At 49.6% G+C, this 21,841-nt stretch overlaps 1 protein-coding gene across 2 annotated transcripts; it reads right to left on the bottom strand.

Annotated features, from left to right (window-relative positions):
- Positions 1-139: 139 nt before the first annotated feature.
- On the bottom strand, positions 140-16,376 carry LOC131913185 (dual specificity protein kinase CLK2-like). 2 transcript variants are annotated; one of them, XM_059265654.1, is made up of 20 exons: positions 15,645-16,376; positions 15,275-15,444; positions 13,659-13,887; positions 12,887-12,974; positions 12,471-12,537; positions 12,185-12,301; positions 9,476-9,642; positions 8,709-8,803; positions 7,921-8,050; positions 7,749-7,831; positions 7,523-7,602; positions 7,259-7,349; positions 4,915-4,992; positions 3,736-3,864; positions 3,537-3,654; positions 2,313-2,441; positions 1,836-1,995; positions 1,631-1,732; positions 851-968; positions 140-581 (listed from the first exon to the last, which is right to left on the bottom strand). In XM_059265654.1, the coding sequence occupies exons 1-20, from the start codon at positions 15,651-15,653 to the stop codon at positions 435-437; spliced, it is 2,307 nt and encodes a 768-aa protein (XP_059121637.1). In that variant the 5' UTR covers positions 15,654-16,376; the 3' UTR covers positions 140-434. The 2 variants fall into 2 exon arrangements, with proteins under 2 accessions (XP_059121637.1, XP_059121636.1); XM_059265653.1 differs by lacking the exons at positions 140-581; positions 851-968; positions 1,631-1,732; ... (7 more) ...; positions 15,275-15,444; positions 15,645-16,376 and adding an exon at positions 6,067-6,593 and having other exon boundaries at positions 12,471-12,878.
- Positions 16,377-21,841: the final 5,465 nt, after the last annotated feature.

Genomic DNA, 21,841 nt, shown 5'->3' with positions numbered 1-21,841 from the left:
CCCCGTGTCGCAGGCCTCCTGTCATCCCACCCAGTTTGTTTAGTGCATCCTCTCCTGTAGATACTGCCGTCTTTCCACTCCAGTCCCCCTCTCGACACTTTCAAAAGTCCTAATCTCCAGTAAAGATCCAGGAAATGGGTAAGTTTCAGTTACACTTTTTTTTTCTTTTTTAATTTAAATAACGGAAGAGACATCCTTGGCACAGCAGGGAAACTGGGCTTGGGGTATGTGAGAGGTGTGGCGGTGTTGTCAGATGGGGGACAAAGGCAAGTAATGACCGAGTCACAGTGGGTTCCCACACCTCCGAGTCAGGCTTGGCCTCATGGCTGTGGAATTAAGAGCCCCACAGAAGTCATTAAGTAGCAATGCCTCCCTGAATCCCAGAGACTTCAGGGATTCCCACAGGTGGCAGGGTCAGGGCATCCCAGTGGCGGTCATGGGGCCCTGAAGGCATTTTCAGCAGCCCCCGCAGCTGCATTGGCAGCGGCAGTTCGAACCGCTGGGTTGGAGAAGACACCAGCAGCAAATTCTTGCTGGGCTTTCTGGAAGCTGGCGCCCGTTCGGCGGTACAAGGAATGGATCTGCAAGAAGATGGCAGAGACATTACAACGTAGGCAATCCCTCCTACCCCACCCCAAGCTGACACCACCACCACTCAGCAGCCTGCTGCTCTGGCTTCCCTTCTGGGATGGCACTCCCTCCAAACACATACATTCACTCACCCAAGCAAGTCCATTAGCTGAGAACCCGCCCCTCTGCTGTCCTGGCCCAGTTCCTTCCTGATGTTCCACTCTGTACCCCCTAGGGACTCGCGATCAAGCCCCACCCCCACTTCCACCCAGTCCCTCACCCGCTTCAGCATCACAATTCCCAGCACAGCGACACCGGTGAAGAGCAGGGCAACCAGCAGCATGAGCACAGCCACCACTGTGTTGTTTCTCAGCACCACGATGGCAGAGACCCAGCCACTGTGGGGGAGGGAAGAGTGCTGGTGAGGAGGGGTTGCCCTCCGCAGGGGCTCTGTTTCCCCACCGGTCACTGGGTATGCCCATCAGTGCTCACTCCTCTGTCAATCTGGCGGCATTCTATGAACCAAGCAGTCCCATTACATCTACTCTCTTCACTTTCTTTCTTTTTTTTTTTTTTTTTGGTTTTTCGAGACAGGGTTTCTCTGTGTAGCTTTGCGCCTTTCCTGGGACTCACTTGGTAGCCCAGGCTGGCCTCAAACTCACAGAGATCCGCCTGGCTCTACCTCCCGAGTGCTGGGATTAAAGGCGTGCGCCACCACTGCCCGGCTCTCTTCACTTTCTAACTCACTTCTGAAGCATGAGCTCCTAACTCTCCTGGCTCCTCCTTCAGAAGAGAATCTTCTCACTTGAGATGCTCCCTTCTTTCCACTGTGATGACATGGCCTTTTTTCAGTTGCTGCCTGTCTAGAGTTCTCTGGGTTCTCTAGCCAAGTATCTTGACTTCTTGCTCAATTAGCCTCTCTGGAGAAAGCGCACATGCCCTTTTGCTTGTGGGTATAAGACAACTCTACCTTATAACTGAATTGCCTGGAGTGGGGGGAGTAGAGTGGGGGGAGGAGGTGGGGGAGGAGGAGGGGGAGGACAGATGGCAACTCACACACCTGAAGCCCCACCCTGGGATGCCAATGGCCTGGAGGACAAAGAACACATCCTGGACGAAGAAAATGAAGAAAAAAACGAAGAAATTGAATGAACTGTCACTCCTGCAAAGAGAAAAAAAAAAGCAAAGAGTGGGAGAGTCAGAAGATTAGGGTTGGAGGAGCGGCCTCAGGGGCCACTGCAGACCCTCCACGCCCCCTCGCTTACCGGAAAGCCTTATACATCGGGCGGTACCAGCAGACAAAGGAGCACGGAGTGAAAAGGAGGAGCCAGAGCATGGACAGTCCAAAGCCTGAGCCGCTGCTGGCGTCCACACAGAACCTGGCCAGGCAGGCGAGGAAGTTCAGGAGAAGAGCCAAAGTGCTGCCTGAGGGGCAGAGGGACAGGGTGAAGGGACTTGCTGGAATGCAATGAAGCCTATCAAATATGCCTCCCCAGTGTGGCGGCAGCATGAGAGGATGGGCCCATGCCCTGGAGAATCAACCCCACAGATCAGACATGATCTCCGTGAAAACAAATTTGCAAGAATTCAGAATCCATGTATGGATAGTGACAGAAGGAAAGGGCCTAAGAACACACACGATGAGAAGAGTAACCCAAAGGTTCTTGAAGAAACGTCAGAGCGTGTTCTGGGGCATTTAACAGATGGATCTGTAATGTCTCCCAAAGACTTCTCACACTCACACATCCAGAGGTAGTACATGGTGGATACTGTCTTCTGAAATTCTTGGGGGATCTCCATGGAGATGTCCTGGAAAAAGCAAGGCTGAACTGGGCAAAAAGATGGTAGGGGAGGCCAGTTGTTCTGTCGAGCTGTAAGGGAAAAACAGGAGGAAGACCTCAAAAATGAGTGCAGATCAGTAAGGGACCCCCCCCCCAAGGCCTCTCAATCACGGGTCCAAAGAAACAAAGTGGAAAGCAGTAGGTACGGGAGAGCACGCCTATCACCCCACACCGAGGAGGCTGAGGCAGGAGGACAGAAAGTCCCAGCTCAGCCTGGTCTACACAGGAAGACTCTTCCAACACAGAACAAAGAACAGAAAAGGAATTGGTAAGCGAACAGTTACTGGAAATATCTGAGGGTCATGCCGTGGACCCTGCACAGGTGATTCTATTCTACCCTCAGTTTCCTGCTTTGTAAAACGAGAAGAAGGTTTTAGAAAATAGGAAACTGAAGCACTCAATATAAACTACCAAATGCGGTTGGGGATTTAGCTTAGCGGTAGAGTGCTTGCCTAGCAAGCACAAGGCCCTGGGGTGGGGTGGGGTGGAATACCAAATGGTTGGGGCATAGCTCAGTGGTGGGATTTCTAAGATTATCACCCAAGGGCTGGAGAGATGGCGCTGTGGTTAGGAGCACTGGCTGCTCCGGCACAGGCGCAGGGTTTGGTTCCCAGCACCCACATGGGGGTTTACAACAGCATGTAACTCCAGCTCCAGTGGGGGTGGGCGTGTCTATTGCTCTCTTCTGGCCTCTATGGACACTGCACACATATGGATGCATTTACATACATGCAGGCAAAACACTCATATGCATAAACTAAAGATATTATAAGTAAATCTTTAAAAACCCCATTATGTAACTGCTTAAGGGCCCATGGCTAAGAAGCAGTGCCAACTTAAATTATAACTCGGTTTTAACAATCTGATTGATGGACCCATGTTCTCAAGATGTTTTTGTAAACAGGGCGGTGGTGGCGCGCACCTTTAATCCCAGCACTCAGGAGGCAGAGGCAGGAGGATCTCTCTGAGTTTGAGACCAGCCTGGTCTACAGAGCGAGTTCCAGGACAGCTAGGACAGTTACACAGAGAAACCCCGACTGGAAAAACCAAACAAACAAAAGATGTTTCCGCAGCTCCTTCCAAACTATGAAGCGCTCTTTCCCCGCTAACCAGGACACTTGCTACCTGTGCCTCCCAGGGCCACATGCTGCAGCTCCCGCTCCCGGCGGTCCAACTCCTCTGCCTTCCGGTTGAGCTCCTCCTGCTTCTTGAGTAGCTCAGCAGTGGCTGCTGCAGCAGAAGCCTACAGAGCATGCGCAGAGGCGTGTGTGATTCGAGGCCCACCCAGCCCGGGCTCCTTTCCTTACCCCGGCACACCCCTTACCTGGGTGCTGTAGGAGCCGTAGTTCTTGGGCTCTGTGGGGCTGAGCTTTCTCGAGGGCTGTACAGAGGGAGCTGAAGGTGGAGGCAGCGGGGCTGGGACTGGAGCAGGAGGCTCATAGGCTGGTGGGGGCTGGTGGAAACAAACAAGCCTTTGAGATCAGCTAAGCCCTTGTAACAACACCATCATCTAGTCTGCTTGACATCATCCGCAACCAGAACTCATCACCCACATCAGCAGCTCTTCTCCTACAGGTTAGGAACCTCCTCGGTGTTTGTTTTGTTTTCTTTTTGAAACAACAGGCATTTGGGCTGGTCTAGGACTTGCAATCCTCCTGCCTCAGTCTAAGCACTGGGATTGACAGCCCTGTGCCATGTGTGAATTTAAGTTGGACAATTCTTTCAGGACCTGCAGCAGGCCTGGCCACAGCCTGTTATCCGATGCTTCAGCAACACTTAAAGCATTTATCCACGTATCACCTCAAGTTTTTCAACTTTTAAAATTACATTTATGTACTCATTGTGTGTGAGTTCGTGTGTGGTATGATGTGGAGGTCAGAGGACAAGCTGTGGAAGCTTGCGTTCTGCATCACATTGTTCTTGGGGGACTGAACGCAGCTTGTTAGTCTAGGAAACAAGCTGAGCCTTTCCCAACTGAGCCATCCTTCCCCCTCCCCTCCCCGAGACAACTTGGTACTAGCCAAGGATGACCTTCTAACACTCCTGCCTGTACCTCTCACGTGCTAGGATCACACATCCGTGTCACCACACTGTTTATGGAGTGCTGTGGAGCAATCTAGAGTAATGCACTTGATAGCAAGCACTCTCCCAGCTGAGCTACATCCCCATAGCTCCCCCTTTAACTCCTTCTAATAACCAGTTTCTACAAGTCCTCCTCAGAGTTTGGCCTCTCATCAAACACCTCAGCAGGTTTCTCAACCCTGACTAGCCCCAACCTTGATTCACTTCAGGTAAGTCTTTCCACAGACCGAAGGTCCTCCCTAGACTGACTTTTCATCAAAACTAGATGGCACCGTTGCCCTGACTGGCGTCTCTAGGTGCGTTAAAAAACACAGCACTTCATCTTTTCTCTGCATATATAAACCAACCAACCCAGTATGGACACACCGAGCTTAAGGCACACCCCCTTCCCCTGCTATTCTGTGCTCCTTCAATTGCTCACCTCTCGGTTCTCAAAAGGGTTGTAGACATCAAGCGTGGCATACTGCTGGTTGGGTCGGTGCTGGATCACAGCCGGGTCCTGAGAGCAGAGACTTGGGCTCAGCGGGCAGTCGGTGCCAAGGGAATTCCTAGGAACTTCCTGCAACTGCTCGTGGCTCCAAGTACTGAGCCCTCGGTGCTACGCCGTTGTCCCCAGCATTTGCCTTCACGTCTATCATCACCCTACATTGCTAGAACCCACTCCTTACCCACTCGGCAGAGCCCACTTCCCCTTAGCCCCCCCAATGCTCACTGGTCTGGAGCTACCGTCACCTCTACGTAGCGACACACCTTCCCTGGGTCAAATGTCACAAATGGGAATAGCAGTCCGACCCCATAGAACTGGGAAAAAAGACTGCCCCAAGAGGCGGGCGCAAGTCACCTGAAAGGGATTGTCAAGCTCGCCGGGGTCGGGGAATGGGTTGTCGCCATCTCTGCTCTGAGCCATGTTTGCAACTGAGCCCGGCCGCCCTGCCCTCCACGCCCCTGCCGCGGCAGTACAGCGGCGGAGGCCCCGAAAACTCCCTCCGGTGCGCTCGGTCCACCCGCTTCTCTGTGCGCCAATTGGCTGAACCAACCGGAAGAGTCACCAAGATTCCCGCAGTAGTAGCGAACTGCGCCTGCGTAAAAAAAAAAACCCTAAAGCGGGAAGTACCTCACGTGATAACACTCAGCCAGTCTCAGCAGCCTAGCGCCGCACTTCCACCCACGTGACTTCTAGCAGGAAAGAACTACTTATCCCAGGTAGCCTCACGTCAAGCAGCACTGATGGGAAATCCCTGCACTGGCCAGTGGCGGGAGACTGAGTTTTCTATATGGGTTTCGCGTTCTATTTGAGGGGACAGCCTCATTGCTACCGTCACATGTCCACTTATTTAAAGGGTCAAAGCTATTTCCCAACACCAGCTACTCCAGATACACAAGTTCTACCTGATTGTATTTGTTTTAATCTTCACTACCTTTGAATACAAAGTGCATTTAAAATCAGTCTGGCTCTAACCTGGCAGGGGAAAGAGGCCCTGCCTTTGTACCCTTGTACCCAAATTCAGAATGGCTACCACTTGTCTTACCCCGTTACCCCAGTACCCTTGAACCTCAAATTCCAGGGATGGGGTCAGATGAAGCATGTAATTTTATTTCACAAAGACTGTACAAAATCCCTTATAAAACATGGGTAGACACCACCTGGTTACCTCATTCTGCCCCCCATCCAACTCCACATGAGGGGCAGATGAGGTTGGAAGAGTGTAAAGAGCAGTATATACAAGGCAGGGGTTGAAGTGATAGGTACAAGTTCTGTCATATATACACTATTTCACATATTTACAGGTATAAAGGAGCCAGGGGCAGGAGAGGAGGCGAGTTCTGGCTCTGTTCTCGTGTATAAAAAAGCACCAGTGTCCTGGACTGGACACCCACTGCTGCACAAGAAGCAGGGGGTCCAAGGCCTGATTGTCACCGACTGATATCCCGACTGGAGTCCCACAACTTGGTGTTGGGTGGCTCAGTCCGAAGGCAGGCGAAGAAAGGATGCTGAAGGGCTTCACCTAAGGTCAGCCGCTTAGCAGGCTCATACTCTAGCATACTTTCAATCAGATCGAAGAGCTGGTGATGTTCCTCTGCCTCTGAGGTCAGATACCGCTGGTGGAGGGCAGGAATAAGGTAAAGCAGGATGCCTCACAACTTTTATTTTTTCTTTCCTTTCCATTCTCCTTTTAAGATAGGGTCTCCATGTAGCCCAGGCTGTTCTGTAACTACGCACTGCAGTTGACTTTGAACTCAATATTCTCTGACCTCAGCCTCCCAAGTGCTGGGATTACAAACCTGTGCCATCATCCCGAGCCTTCTGCCTCCTTTCAAGCCCTACCTTCCCTTTCTGGCTCAGTTTGCATTCAATTTGAATGCTACCTTAACAAAACCACATTTTGACCAATGTTTCTGATTTTACAGCTCAACCTACCTTCCTACTAGCACAATTCCTCCTTTATAGTCTGAAAGTTCTACTTGTATATCCTTGTCAACTTCATAAATCTTCTTTAGCTCCACATTAAAACGTAAGCTCTTCAAAGGTAGTTTATTCTTTTCTGACATTGCTTTGATCTCTGTTTGTCTCAAGTTAGGCTAGCTAACCTCCCTGCCCCTGTGAGACCATTCTCTTGTCTCTGTTCATTGGTGATCAGATTATCTTTTTTCCCCTCCCCTCCTGTCCTAACTTTCTGCTTATAAAATGCATTCCAGGGGCAAACCACCCTAAGAAGGAAGCAACCTTTAGATTGTGGACAATATATACCCCTGGCCAGGCTCACCCGCAGTGGCTTGCAGTTTTCACGAACGTAGCGCCCAGCCGATGTGTTCTCATCCCAATCCAGGCGACCCCGATAAAAATATTTCTGTTTTCTAGAGGGGAAGGGGAGGTTGTTGCATAAAAAGGTTCCCCTTTTATAAGCTGCTTTCCCTTGTTTGACCATGTGAAAGTGGGGGCTAGGGACTATCAATGAGAAAAAGAAAATGGTGTGCAACAGACCAATTCCACGGACAGGAGAGGGTAAGCCCCTCTTGCTCAGGTTCACCTTGTCTTTCGGATCATCCGAGAAGGGATAGGACCCAGGATCCTTTCCATCATGGCTAGATGTTCTCTGTTGTCATGGGTCTGGGAAACAAAGGTAGATCTCAGCCCGGCACTCAGGAAGGAATGCTGGGGACTGGTTGCCAGACGGCGATGTGGAGGACTGAGTAGCAGGTATGTCCTCAGCAGATCAGAAGAATGTGGGGTGGCCTAGTAACCCCACCACTTACCTGGAAGAGGGTGAAGCCGACGTAGTACTCAAAGGTGATGCAGCCTATGCTCCACACATCACACGGCTGTGACCAGCCCAGCTCTGCGTGGTGAGAGCAAGAGGTATTAGGATGCGTAAGATGCGCCACCCTCACATCACTTCACACGCCGGGCGGCCCTGAGCTCCCTTACCGAGGATGACCTCTGGGGCTCGGTAATGGCGGGTGGAGACAATGGTGCTATGGTGTTCATGGTCAAAGGTGGCACTGCCGAAGTCCACCACCCGCACAGCTGTGCTCTTCACACTGCGCTCATCTCGCTTCTAGGAGCAAAGCACGTGGGAATGAATCTCTGTCCAAACCGAGATTCGCAGACTAGGGAGCCTTTGAGTCCTGTTCCCATATACTCAGGAAATCTGGCTCCTGGTATTTTGTTGTTGTTTGTTTAAAACAGGATTTCACTTGTACCCCAGTCAGGCTTTGAACCTGCAGCAATCCTCCTGCCTCAGAGCCTCCCAAGTGCTGGGATTACAGGCATGTGCCAGCACAGGACTTTAAGAGTAGAAAAGGAAAAAGGCTAAGAAATGATTATGGAATAATATGGAAGTCTCCAAGTGTCCGAAGACTGGACTCAAGTGTCTGCCGTACTGTTCTGAAAATCTGTACTATGTAACAAAGGGTGAAGAGGACCTTCAGCACTGAGACCTCAAGCTGCCAAGCAAGCAGAGTTTTCCTACCACACAGAAATACACATCTAAAAAAGGGAGTGTGGACATTTTCACCGTTAGGAAACTTGACTAACTGTCTTTCTATGTAAGTCTTCTTAAATCGTTCCCTCTTTACTTATTGTGGTACGCTGGTTTTACCCAGCTGGAGCCAGACAGGGAGAAACTAGTAAAAGGGAGAACACAAAGAGCTAACCAAAAGCCAAGTGCCCAGGTGCTGCCCCTTTGGACAGAGGGTGGGCCCTGTCCATCTTACCTTCTCTAGGTTGTAGGTGAGTTCGTAGTCTGAATTCACAAACAGAATATTTTCAGGTTTGAGGTCCGTATGTGTCAACTTGTTATCATGGAGGACTGCGGGGAGAAGGCTAGATCAGGCTAGATCCAGGTGGCTAGCGCTAACTGGCATCAGCTGACCCGATTGAGTACCAAGGACAAAGCTGGTGAGGAGGCAGGCCCAGACTCCACTGGGACTACTTTCTGCTCTGCCTGGCCTAGGCTCTACCCTGAGTAATAGAAAATGCACATACAGTTCATCTGATGGAAAAGCAGCAGCGTGCTACAAGTGCGAGTTTTTGTTTGGTCTTGACTTTGATCTACGTAATTATCAGACATTCTGTAAACTCCATTAATTAAAACTGCATCACTGTGAAGATGCAGAAAAACAAATCCTCTACATTCTGAAGCTGGCACCTAAGCTGAATGGTTCAGTGTTCTCCCATCTGCTTCGTGTAAAAAGCACTTTATTACACAGACCTAAGACTCTAGCAAGGGGACTTTTGTGCTTGCTGTCCAGCACTTCTCCAAGAAAGAAGGGATGCGGCAAAGACACTAAGTGCTGTCATGTGGACTAAGAGCAATCATGATGGTAACGACATCAGTCAAGAAGTTAGAAGAGACGTCAAGACAGTCCCAGGTGTGCTGGCACACTGACAGGCTAGGGGCTTGCCCAGCACACAAGTACACAGAAGAGGTCTGATGGAAGGAAGCGCTGCCCCAGAGTCCGCCTCAGCCCACCCCACTCACACTTGACGGCCTGGCAGAGCTGGAAGGCCATGTGGCGCACTTGGTGGATGGGGTAGGGCAGGTAGTTGTTGTCTTTGAGGAAATCGAAGGTGCTAAGGCCCAGAAGCTCAAAGGAGATGCACATGTGGCCATGGAAGTCAAACCAGTCAAACATCTGGACACAGAGGCTGGGAAAAAATGGGGAAGCTGGATGGCTAACAAGCTCCCACCACCCACCACCCACCACAAGGAGGGACTGCAGTTGTTGATTCCACAGTTGTATACAAACATGCCAGTTAATATCCTAATAAAGGCTAGTAATGTAGCTCACTTGGTAGAGCACCTACTTAGCATGCACAAGGCCCAAGGTTCAATCTGCAGCATTACATGTAACAGTTATGATGGCATGAACCTGTAATCTCAGCAGTTGGGAGGTGGAGGCAGGAGAATCATAAGCTCAAGCTCATCTTCAACTACACAGTGAGCTTGAGGATAGCCTGGGCTACATGATACCCTGTCACTTAAAAAAAATAATAATAAAATTAACAAAATTCAGTTCAGCTAGAGAATGGCTTTTTTTGAAGAACCGAAAAGCGCTACCTGCCAAACTCCCAGACATTTTAAGCAGTTCAAAACCTATTGGCTACACTGCAGCTGTAATTCAGGAATACAGAACTTGCTCATGTTCAATCCCCAACCCTCAAAACAAGGAGAACAAATCTATTTGTTAAGCAGGGTGTGGCAGTGCACTCCTGCATCAGAGCACTCAGGAACTTAGAGGCAGGAGAATCATCATGAATTTGAGGCCAGCCTGGGCTATGTAGCATGACCCTGTCTCAAACAAACCAACAAAAACCAATCCCGCCCCCAACTATTTGCTGAAAAGCTATCAGCATCAAATCCCAAACAATGTAGATTCTCAATTACCAAAGCCACCTTTTTTGTTAAGTCTGGGTCCTACCGTAGCCCAGCCTGATCTGGAAACTCCTATGTGGCTCATCCTGGTCTCACACTCATAAGCCGCTGCATTCCAGCCCCACTGCCTGAAACTTACTCTCAGCCACAGGGCTGCCCAAGCTTACACTGACGGTTTGTTAAGTCCTCTCTGGGTTGGGGATACAGCTCAGTTGGGGAAATACTTGCCTAGCATGCACAGTCTAATACCTGGTACACCACATATAATTCGGTGCAGTGGGACACCTCTATAATCCTAGGTTAAGTCAAGAGGATCAAGAGTTCAAGATTATTCCTGCCTTTGGCTACAAGGCTGAGGAGAAACTAGCCTGGGCTACAATGAGATACTGCCTAAAAATAAAACCACCAACCAACCAAAACCAAAACCAAAACCAAACAACAAAAAAAAAACCCAAAAATATCCACAATCTGAAAAACAAATAAAATAATCAAACTTCTGCATAACCGTTTTATGCAAGTTCAGCCCCTCAATTGTGTGTGAACCGCATAAATACCCACAGTCCCAACCAAGTCCTACAGCCTGTCGCTCTTCAGTTAACGCTCAGGCTCAAATCCTTTCACATCCCACCAAGGGTCTACCACTACCAGCCCCACATTTTCATTTAAAGATTTTATTTTTAATTGTGTGTGTGCGTTATGTGCAGGTGACTGCAGATTTCTGAGGAGGCCTGAGGTGCTGGGTTTCCCTAGAGCTATTTTTGTTTTTTGGAGACAGGGTTTCTCTGTGTAGCTTTGGTGCCTGTCTTGGAACTCACTCTACAGACTAGGTTTGCCTTGAACTCAGAGATCCACCTGCCTCTGCCTCCCGAATGCTGGGATTAAAGGCATGTGCCACCACCGCCAGACTGTTTTTTTGGTTTGTTTGGTTTTTTTTTTTTTTGAGACAGGGTTTCTCTGCATGGCCTTAGCTGTCCTGGAACTCACTCTGTACACCAGGCTGGCCATGAACTCAGAAATCCGCCAGCCTCTGCCTCAATGCATGTGCCACCACTGCCTAGCTTCCAGAAATACTGTGCGCTTCTCTACGGGTGCTAGAAACTAAACTCAGGTCCTATCCAATGGTAGTATGGACTCTTAACTGCTGAGAACCTCTCCAGCCCTAGTCTCAAACTTCTGATTCTCCTGCCTCAGCTTCCTGAACAAATTGTACATGTCTGTGTGTTGTACTGGGGTTTGAATTTAGGACTCTGTAAAATAGTTGGCTGGCACTCCATCCCTAGTTACCTCTCCACCACCTTTTTCGGTTGTGAGAAAAGGTCTTACTAAATTGCCCAGGCCACCTTGAGCTTGCTCTGTAGCCCAGGAAGGCTTTGTGCTTCCAATCTGTCTTTTCCTCTTCTCCCAAGTGGATGGATTACAGGCCTGCATCATCAATAGTGATGCTCACCACTGCCAGGTGCATTCCCAGATTGCAGAGCAATCTACATGTCATAAAAACAAGGGGAGTGGATTAAGAATGTCATAGGCCTATCCTAATGGTCTACTACTCTCATATGATCAAAAGTTGAATGGGTTGGGTGTGGTGGTGCACGCCATTAATCAGAGCACTCAGGAGGCAGAGGCAGGAGGATCTCTGTGAATTCAAGGCCAGTCTGCTCTGCAAGCAGCTTAGAGGCCAGCTTATCTTTAAAAAAAAGAAAAAGGAAAGAAAGAATGGACCCGAACGTCTACACTCTCCTGCCTGCCTAGCCCGAGTCTGGAACCTTCCTTCTGGAGGGAGGGCCTCTTAGCCTCCTCCCACACTCCTCTGCTTACTTCTTGTTGTCGGGGTCTTTCTCGTTGATTTTCTCCAGCACGTTGATCTCCAGTCGTGCTGCTTCCTTGTACTTCTCCACGTTCTTAATGATCTTCAGGGCAACTCTTGCTCCACCCCTGTAGGTCAACAGGGAGGCTTTTGTCGGGTTCAAGGACATCCCACACTGAATGGGTCCGTTTAAGTACTAAGAAATTCTGTCTGTCTAAGCTGCAAACAAGTCTGATGCCCTCATACTCTTCCATGCCTATCAGATGTGGAGGAAGCAGCTGGCCAGCGGTTGGTTACCTGCGATGGTCCACACACTGCACGACACGGCCAAAGGTCCCTTCTCCTAAGGTGCTTACAATCTCATCTGCAATGAAAGAAAGCAGGGTCGGGGAGAGGGAGGGAGAAAAGGGGGGAATGAGATGAACTGGAAGAGAACAGGGCACAGCAACCTGGGGTGAGGAGATGAAGGAAGGGGGAACAGATATAGATGGCTGCAGGGGAAGAAAACCCCTGTGTGACTCCCACCACCTTTAACCCAGGGGCCATGAGAGCTGGGAGTGGACAACAGGTCAATTCTCAACAGCAACTCAACCACCCAGATGAGCAACACCACTGAGAAGAGGCAAAAGAGGCTGTGACTCGGGTTGGCAGGGGACGTTAGGATGGCTATGGGACCATTACAGGCTATAGGATTGTTACGATTTGGCTTGTACATCGCTCTTGTAGCCAGTCCCCGACGTGGTAGATGAGGTGGCCCTCAGCGTCGTCCTCTACACTCTTGGCTCTCCGGCTGCTGTGCTGCTGTCGGGGGGTGGGGGGGGTCGGAGCAAGCCAGGTGTCGGATCAGGGGCCGGAGGGAGACGGGGTGGGTGGTGGAGGGGTCACCGGTCACAGGCGCCCAGCCAGGGGGGACAGACGATGATGGGGGACAGTGGAAGGGAACACGTCAGATGCGGTAAGGCGGATCGGTGTGAGAAGAGAGAGCGGCGCATAATCCCAAGTCCCCAAACCCAAATCAGGACAGGGAGAGGCAAGGGCAGAGCAGAAAAGTGATGATGTTGCCAGTGTTACCCACAACCCCATGCTCAATGAAGCACCCTTCTAGGCAGACGCAGTCTTCCCTTGCCCTCCAACCCAAACTTGTTTGCTGAGGGGCCACGGAGCCCAGGGCTTGGGAGACACAGGCCTTTCAAAACCAAGGTCCTCATCAAAATAGAGGCCTCTGGGCAGAGCAGATGCTCCCAACACAAGCCCCCAACATATCAACCTATCACTCAGGGCATAAAGGTCCCATGCCCTTTTATCCCCAAAGGAGATCTGGGGCCCCTCAAGAGTTGGAGATCTTCCAGGAGGGTGGGCACACTCAGTGCCCACTTCAATGTTCATGCTCCAAAGCATGACTGAGAACAAGGGGACTTTTTATTTATCAGGGTCCCGGCGGGACGGAAGAAGAATGGGAGAGGAAAGGCCTGGGCTGGCACTCACTGAAGATGAGCGGCTGAACGTGCGGCTCCGTCTCCTCCGCCGTCTGGGTTTCCTCCGGCTGCTGTGCTGGCTTCGGTAACTGCTGTTCTCCCGATGGTACTCATAGGACTGCCGGAAGTCTGTGTCGTAGTAGGCCTCTCCTCGATCCCGGCTATAGTCATTGTGCCTGTAGCTGCCACAGTACCGACGATCATATACCCGCCGGTCAGATGAATGATCATCATAGCTGCTGTTAGAAAACCAATACCCATGGGGAGTGTCAGTCCAGGCCACATGCCCTCTCACACCACGCAGCAAGGTCCTATCTTAGGGAAAAAAACCAACACAGGAGTAACACAGGGAAGCAGAGGGTGCCTCTCACACCTGCTGTCACCAAGCCCTGCCCAGAGGCACCTGCAGACCTCTTCTGGGGGCTCCTCCTCTCCAATGACACAAGGGAACAATGTTTCCAAATGAAATCCGGCCTTGCTCCCATCCAACCCGCTCCTCTCCACACCACTGAATTATTAGACCTAACTTTCATGTTAGCTCATGAGCTCTCTTTAGTTATTAGCTCATGATACGCACTTCCCTGCCACCTGAAGACATTCATTTCTACTACTGATTCCCATCTGTTCCACTCAGCAAGCTCGGTATCATCCCCCCCAACCCCGCCCCCCCCCCCTTTTTTTTTCCAAGACAGGGTTTCTCTGTGTAGCTTTGGAGCCTTTTCTGGAACTCACTCTGTAGCCCAGGCTGGCCTTGAACTCACAGAGACCCGCCTGCCTCCTCTGCCTCCTGAGTGCTGGGATTAAAGGCATGTGCCACCACGGCCCGGCCCTAGGTATCCCTTTCTTAAAAAGTTCTCCATGAGTCAGGTGTGGTGGCACACACCACTAATCCCAGAGCTCCAGCAGGAAGCAGGTACATTCATGTGATTTCAAGGCCAGCCTGATGTACACAGGAAGTTCTAGGCCAGCCAGGGCTACACAGCGACACCTTGTCTCAGAACAAAAGGAAAAGGACTAGAGACAGCTCAATGGTTAAGAGCACAGGCTGCTCTTGCAGAGGACCTGAGTTCAATTTCCATCACCCACATGGAAGCTCACAGCCATCTATAACTCCAGTTCCACAGGATCCCATACCCTCTTCTGACTGCTGAGGGCACCAGGGATGCATGAAATGTAAGACAGATATGTAGGCAATATACTCATACACATAAAATTGAAGAAGGAAAAAAGGTAAGTTTCCTCCCCTTAATTATACACATCCAGACGGATTCCAACAACGCCTGGTTGGTATAGCTTCCATCCCTAAGTACTTCCTCTACAAAAGCACCTTTCCAAAATATATATATTTTGAGTCTGTGTAGACCAGGCTAGCCTCAAACTCGGTATGAAGCCCAAACTGGAAGTATAGGTATATACCACCAACACTTTTTTTTTGTAATGTCAGGTAGTGAACCCAGGACCAAATGCATGCTAAATACATGCTCTGCCACAGAAGTACAGACCTAGCCCCATGTCACCTTCAGCCAGTTGCTTAGCTCACTGGCCTCAGCATGTAACTAATAAACATTCATTGACTAAATGAATAAACCAGTGACCTGGAATCAGCTTCTCTTCCTGAGGCCTCACCTTCGGGACCGAACATGATAGCTGTCCTCTCTCCGCCGCCGCCGCCTCGTCCGGTCACTGCTACTTGACCAGGAACGACTTCTTCGCTTATGCTTTCGGCTCCGATAATGTTCGTGGTAACTCCCCCGGCTACCGCGCTCTGAGGAATGGTACCTTCGGGGATGAGGCATCTGGAAGGGAAGGAAAAGCAGAATGGTAGGGAACATTCGGAGTTTTCAGAAGCATACTTCCAAAGATACAAAGCTGCCTTCTTATGCTTTCTATCACACAGATTTCTCAGACTTGTGTTTACAACTTTTCCTTTATGGACTATACAGCCACCTATGAATTTCGGCTGAAAACTCAAGAAAGTCAAATTCAATTGCTCTACCTCAAACATGGCTCCATGAAGACCTTCAGGTCTGAGCCACAGTTCATGACAGATGACAAGTGTGTGACTGATAAATATTGCCACAGTTCATCTCTGCTGCATCTAAGATATGCAGCTGTGCCATCCGAGTTCTTCACAAGCAAACAAAACAAAGCTTTAGTTTACACAGTTCTTTTAAGTTATTAACAGCAAATCTTATTCCACCCCTCACTACTAGATTAGGAGTACCACAAGGGCAGGAATTCAGTTTCCCAGGATCTTACAAATAGGTAGTACCAAATACTAGCAAGTTTTAGGGACCAGAGTGTGTTCCTATAAATGTTTCTCACATATCTGGCCAAATCTCTGACAAAGGTGTAAAACAGTACCACAAAGTAGTTGTCCATCTGCATATTCCCACCACCACCACCATTTAGTAAGCAGAAAATAACGAGAGCCGGGTGGTGGTGGCGCACACCTTTAATCCCAGCACTCGGAAGGCAGAGGCAGGCGGTTCTCTGTGAGTTCAAGGCCAGCCTGGTCTACAGAGCAAGATCCAGGACAGATACCAGGACAGGCACCAAAACTACATTGAGAAACCCTGTCTCAAAAAGCCAAAAAGAACAACAAAACAAAAAAAGAAAATAACTGAGATTTTTCTTTTCTTTTTGGCTTTTCAAGACAGGGCTTCTCTGTAGTTCTGGCTATCATGGAACTCTGTGTACTAGGCTGGTCTAGAACTCAAGAGATCCGCCTGTCTATTCCTCCTAAATGCTGAGGTTAAAAGTGTGTGCTACCACAGCCTGCCTTTTTTTTTTTTTTTTTTTTGAGACAAGGTCTTTTTACGTAACCCTGGCTGGCCTGGAACTTGCTATACAGACCTGGCTGAACTTGAACTCAGAAATCTTGCTAGTCACTGCCTCCCGAGTACTAGGATGAATGGCTGGCACAACCACACTTGGCTGATTTTCTTTTTGTGAGAAGTGTGACTTAACATATCCTAGGCTGTTCTCAATTTTGATATGGCACCCCAGGATGGCCTTGAACCTCTAAGAAATTACAGAGCAGCCTCATTATGCCTGGCTTTACACAGAGCGGGAGATCAACCCAGGGCTTCAAGCATACTAGGTGAGCTACACCCTCAGCCTAAAAACTAGTTTTTAACTAATATCAGTACTAGTTGGCTGACAGCTGGGCTTCCATTAAATAAAACTGGACTGGTTAAGGTTTATGAGTAATTTTACGGCCAACGGGAAAGATCGGACGAAATCACTGTCATAATCCAGGAAATGCACAGAACAAGCTGAGTAAGCTGAGTCTCAGGGGCAGTCTTGGTACAGGACTCCGAACATGAGGTCTGCAGGTTTAACTCTAACATCTGGTTGCCATCCTGGGCCACTTCCTCCCAACCTCCTTAAATTAAGGAAGGTGACCTATAGTGCATTGGCCTAAAGTGGCTGGCAGAAAACCAAGAAGATGGAAGCACGAGACTTCCCCAGGTAACTCTATCTTGATTAACTTGATTAACATAAATGCCATCTCACTTCGGACACCCTACCAACAAAGTCACTCGGGCCTCTCCTAGAAAAGCAAATCCAGTCTAACTTTCTCAACTTCTAATTCTTGTTTCTCCACTTTCTTACGCAGACAACCCAGAACAATTCCCTAGAGTCAAACTCTTCCTGTACACTTCAAGTCAACACTTCTCGGTTCACATTAAACCCTCGGTCCAACTTTGGCACGTCTGGAACCGCTCCTGTCCCTTCCTCATCACTTCTACGGCTCCCCCCAAGTTTACTACAGGTCTGGCCGCTCCACCGCGGCCGGTCGACCTCCCTCCTCCCTCTCATCGCGCTACTCTGCTGCTTCCAGAGCCCAACACTCCTAATTTTCGCCTCATCCCGTCGCCGCCCGTCTGGTGGGAGCCATCTTTCCGCGGCCCCAAGGTCCGTCGGCCCGCGCGCTCACCGTTCTGGCGGCGAGGCCCGTGCGCTTGTCCCACAGGAAGTCCGTGATGGCGGCGGCACTGCGGCCGGAGTCCCGGCACCCCCGCGGCGACGAAGTGCGGCTCCACCCCCCAACCCGGGGCCCTGGGACCTCCCGCCCCGTTCCCGGGCTCTGCTCCAGTCCCGCCCGCCCGGGCTCCGTCCCCGCCCCCAGGATCCGCTCGGCGCCTCTCGCACCGCCCCCGCCCGGGGCCCGATCCCAGCTCGGTCTCCGGCTCTGGCCTCTCCGCTCCGCCGCCGCTGCCGTGAGCGAGCACGCACGCATGCACGTACGCGCGCACGTCCTGCGTCACTTCCCAGACTCTGATGGGCTCCGCCCTCGCTCACCGTGCCCTTTCGGTGTGCTCCTCGGCTTCCCCGGGCACCCGCGGGAGTCCGCAAAGATCTGGGTGCACCTGTGGGTTCGGGTCGGGTGGCACTAGGAGGCTGGCACGTGTTTGTTGGGCCTCTACGCATCTTATCCTTTCCCATGCCTCCTTCTTGCTCTTCACCTGAAGACATCTGTGGCTTATTTAATATTGGAGGTTTAAGGAAAGGATTGTTATTTACATTGTATCACTATGGGGCATCGACTCCAGTGAGGCTTTGTGAAGTCAGATTCTTCAAGCATAGCCTGAAGATACATCCTCCTGCTGCCCAATGCCAGCAAGGAGAGGTCCCTCTTTGTTATGTTTGGGGCAGGTGCATGGTCAGGGAAGAAGGGGAGAATTAGGGGCCAGAATGGGGAACTCTGATGTTTTAGCTAATTTGTAATAAGTACATATTTACTGAATCTTCTCTATGTTTTCAGATTTACCTTGAATTATTTGTCTGTAGCAGGGTATATGCATGTATTCATGGAGGTCAGAAGAGGGCTTCGGATCCCCTGGACCTGGAATTATAGGCAGTTGTGAAACTGTCAGATGTGGGTGCTGGGTTCTCCGGAAGAGCAGTTCTAACTCCTAACCACCGAGCCATCTCTCCAGCCCCCGTTGACAGCCACACATACAGTTTACACATGTAATCAATCCCAGGACATAGGAAGTAGAGGCAGGAGAACCAGCGGTTCAAGATTATCTTTGGCTACGTAGTGAGTTTAAAGTTATCCTGGGGATACTTGAGATTCTTGTCTTAACAGCAAACTTTGTTTGTTTGTTTGAGGAGCTGGAGAGATAGCTTAGCAGTTAAGAGCACTGGCTGCTCCACCAAAAGACCCGGTTCATTTCTCAGCAGGCACATATCAGCCTTGTAGCTCCAGTTCCAGGGCATTTGATACTCTTCCAGGTTCTTCAGGCATTGCGTGCATGTACTATACAGGTACACATGCAGGCCATAATTTTTTTTTTAAAGTGTAGTTTTAAAAAAACAGGAAGGAGAAAACAATGCTATATAAAGGAACTGGGAAATTGCCAGAAAGGAGGATTGGGAGGGAAACAACCCTCAGTCAATAAATCTATTAAAGTTAAAGAAAATCAGAGGGGAACTGGGTGGAAGAGTCAAATGGAGATTAGACTAATTAGCCAGAAATAGTTTAGAAATTCCTATGAAGAAAGAGAGCCAAGCCAGATTGCCCACACCTTTAATCCAGCACTCTGGAAACAGAGGCAGGCAGATCGCTATGAGTTCAAGGTCAGCATATCTGCATGAGTTCGAAGACAGCCTACATAGAAAGACCTGTCTCAACAGGTGGGTGTGTGTGTGTGTGTGTGTGTGTGTGTGTGTGTGAAGGAATTAGGCAAGCAATTTAATTTCTTTCTCAGGGAGGCTTTCCCAGGTCATTTTCACCAAGCATTTACTGGCTGTTCACTGTACATGTGCCCAGCATGTACCCCCCACAAGTTCTTTTTCCTCAGAAAATCAGTCTGAGGGACTGAGCAGGAGACAGCCTAGGACTGAGCGGGAGAGGGCCTAGACCTGTAACAGAATAATGGTGTCCAAGAATGGTGGCAGAGGCAGATGGCTCTGTGTGAGTTCCAGACATCCTGATCTACATATTGTGTTCCAAGCCAGCCAAGGCTGCGCAGTAAGACCCTGTATCAAAACGACAACAAAAGTAAACCTGTGACAAGAGCTGGTATAAAGAGTGTTGCCGGAGCTGGAGAGATGGCTTCGTGGTTAAGGGTACTAGCTGTTCTTTCGGAGGTCCTGGGTTTAATTCCCAGCACCCACATGGCAGCTGACAACATAAACTCCAAGATATGACACCCTCACACAGATATACATGCAGACAAAACACCAATTTACATAAAGTAATAAATAAATTATTTTAAAAAAATTAAGAGATCTGCCCTATCTTCTCTAAAATGTTCTAGACTGTCTGAGGGTAAAAAAAAAAAAAAAAAAATTAGGAATGTGTGTTGTTAGTTTTCCCAGAGGAGGTGTGATGTGAATAGGTTGTTGGAAAGAGAATCGGAAGAAAATAACAAGCAGGGAAACTATTTATAGAGGCCCAGAGCCAGCAGAAGAAGGCATTCTGTCAACCGAAGCTTTGGCTTTTCAGAAAAGGACGACTCGCCAGGCGTGGTGGTGCACGCCTTTAATCCCAGGACTCAAGAGGCAGAGGCAGGAGAATCTCTGTGATTTCAGGGCTACAGAGTGAGTGCCAGGACAGCCAGGGTTATACAGAGAAACCCTGTCTTGAAAAAAAAAGAAAGAAAGAAAGAAAGAAAGAAAGAAAGAAAAAGAAAAAGGAAAGAGAAAGACTGCTACCAGAGAAATTGCTGAGGAGTGCAGAGATGGCTCAGTGGTTAAGAACACTGGCTGCTCTTCCAAATGATCCCAGTTCAAGTCCCAGTACCTACATGGAGGCGTACAACTGTCTGTAACTCCAGTTCCAGGGGATCTGATCCCACTTGTTACTCTGCAGGCACCAGGCTCACACGTGGTGCTGACATACATAGGAATAAACATTCATACACACAAAATACATAATATTTATATAAAATACAAGTTGTTGAGACTAAGTCCAAATTCCTGGTGATAGTATTACTAAGGAGCTTAAATGTATTTCTAAAATGGGGACCTTTTCAGGACTTTAAGCAAGTCCCACAGTTCCATGTGGAGTGTAGAAAGTTTACTTGCAGACTGAAAAAATTGAATTGATCTGGGAGAATGAATTGGTCTAGGAGAATTTAAGACCTTTTCTTCTTCTTCTTCTTCTTCTTCTTCTTCTTCTTCTTCTTCTTCTTCTTCTTTTTCTTCTTCCCCTTCTCCTTCTCCTCCTCCTCCTCCTTCTTCTCTGTACTGGGACATGCTATATAACCCAGCCCAGTCTGGCCTCGAACTCAAAGACCCGCCTGTCTCTGCCTTCCAGTACTGGGATTAAAGGCGTGCACAAACATGCCTAGCAAATTTTGAAAATTATTAAATTTTTCTAAAACCAGGTGTAGTGGCACACACTTGTAATCCCAGCTCTTGAAAGGTAGAGGCAGGCGGACCAGGAGTTCAAGACAGACCTGAGCTACAACCCACGTCAAAAACAAAACAAACTTTCTGGAACAATTTAGTTGGAGATGCAGAGGGCTTTTCTTTCTTTCTTTCTTTTTTTTCTCTTCGAGACAGGGTTTCTCTGTGTAGCTTTGCGCCTTTCCTGGAACTCACCTGTAGCCCAGGCTGGCCTCAAACTCAGAGATCCACCTGCCTCTGCCTCCCAAGTGCTGGGATTAAAGGCGTGCGCCACCACCGCTCGGCCTGCAGAAGGCTTTTCTAAGGTGGTGGCAGTAAGAGGTGGCAACAAAGGGAAGAAGCTGAGATGCTCCGCTCTTAATGGCACATAGTACGGAATTTTCCTGTTTGTTGATCTGTTTATGCAGATGAACCATTGGCTCCATAGCAAAGATTTCTGTGCTAATTTCTGCATCCTCGACACACACTCAGCGAGCGGCCTTGGACAAAGGTTGACTTAATGAATCAGGAATAACATACTACGTACGGAAAGAAGTTTAGCGGCTCTCGGGAGGAGGAAGACACCCAGAGAGTGCTGAGCAGGACATGATCAGAACAGAATACCCTGGACAAGGATGGGGATGAAGCAGCTCACATTCCCACTCCGTGCCCGGCCCTCGGGAGCGTCCCGGACTGCACATGCCCCATGATTGAGTTTCCCGCCTCCAGAAGCGAGCCGCCCTCCCACCCGGCACCCCCCCCAGGCCACGCCCTCTCCGGGGGTGGGGGCTGCAGTGGAGCCCGCGGCCCGCCCCGCCGGGTCTCGCGCAGCCCTCACTCACCAGGGGG

Source organism: Peromyscus eremicus, chromosome 6, assembly GCF_949786415.1.
Source record: "Peromyscus eremicus chromosome 6, PerEre_H2_v1, whole genome shotgun sequence".
Lineage (NCBI taxonomy): Eukaryota > Metazoa > Chordata > Mammalia > Rodentia > Cricetidae > Peromyscus > Peromyscus eremicus.
This window is presented reverse-complemented; position numbering and strand designations above follow the sequence as displayed.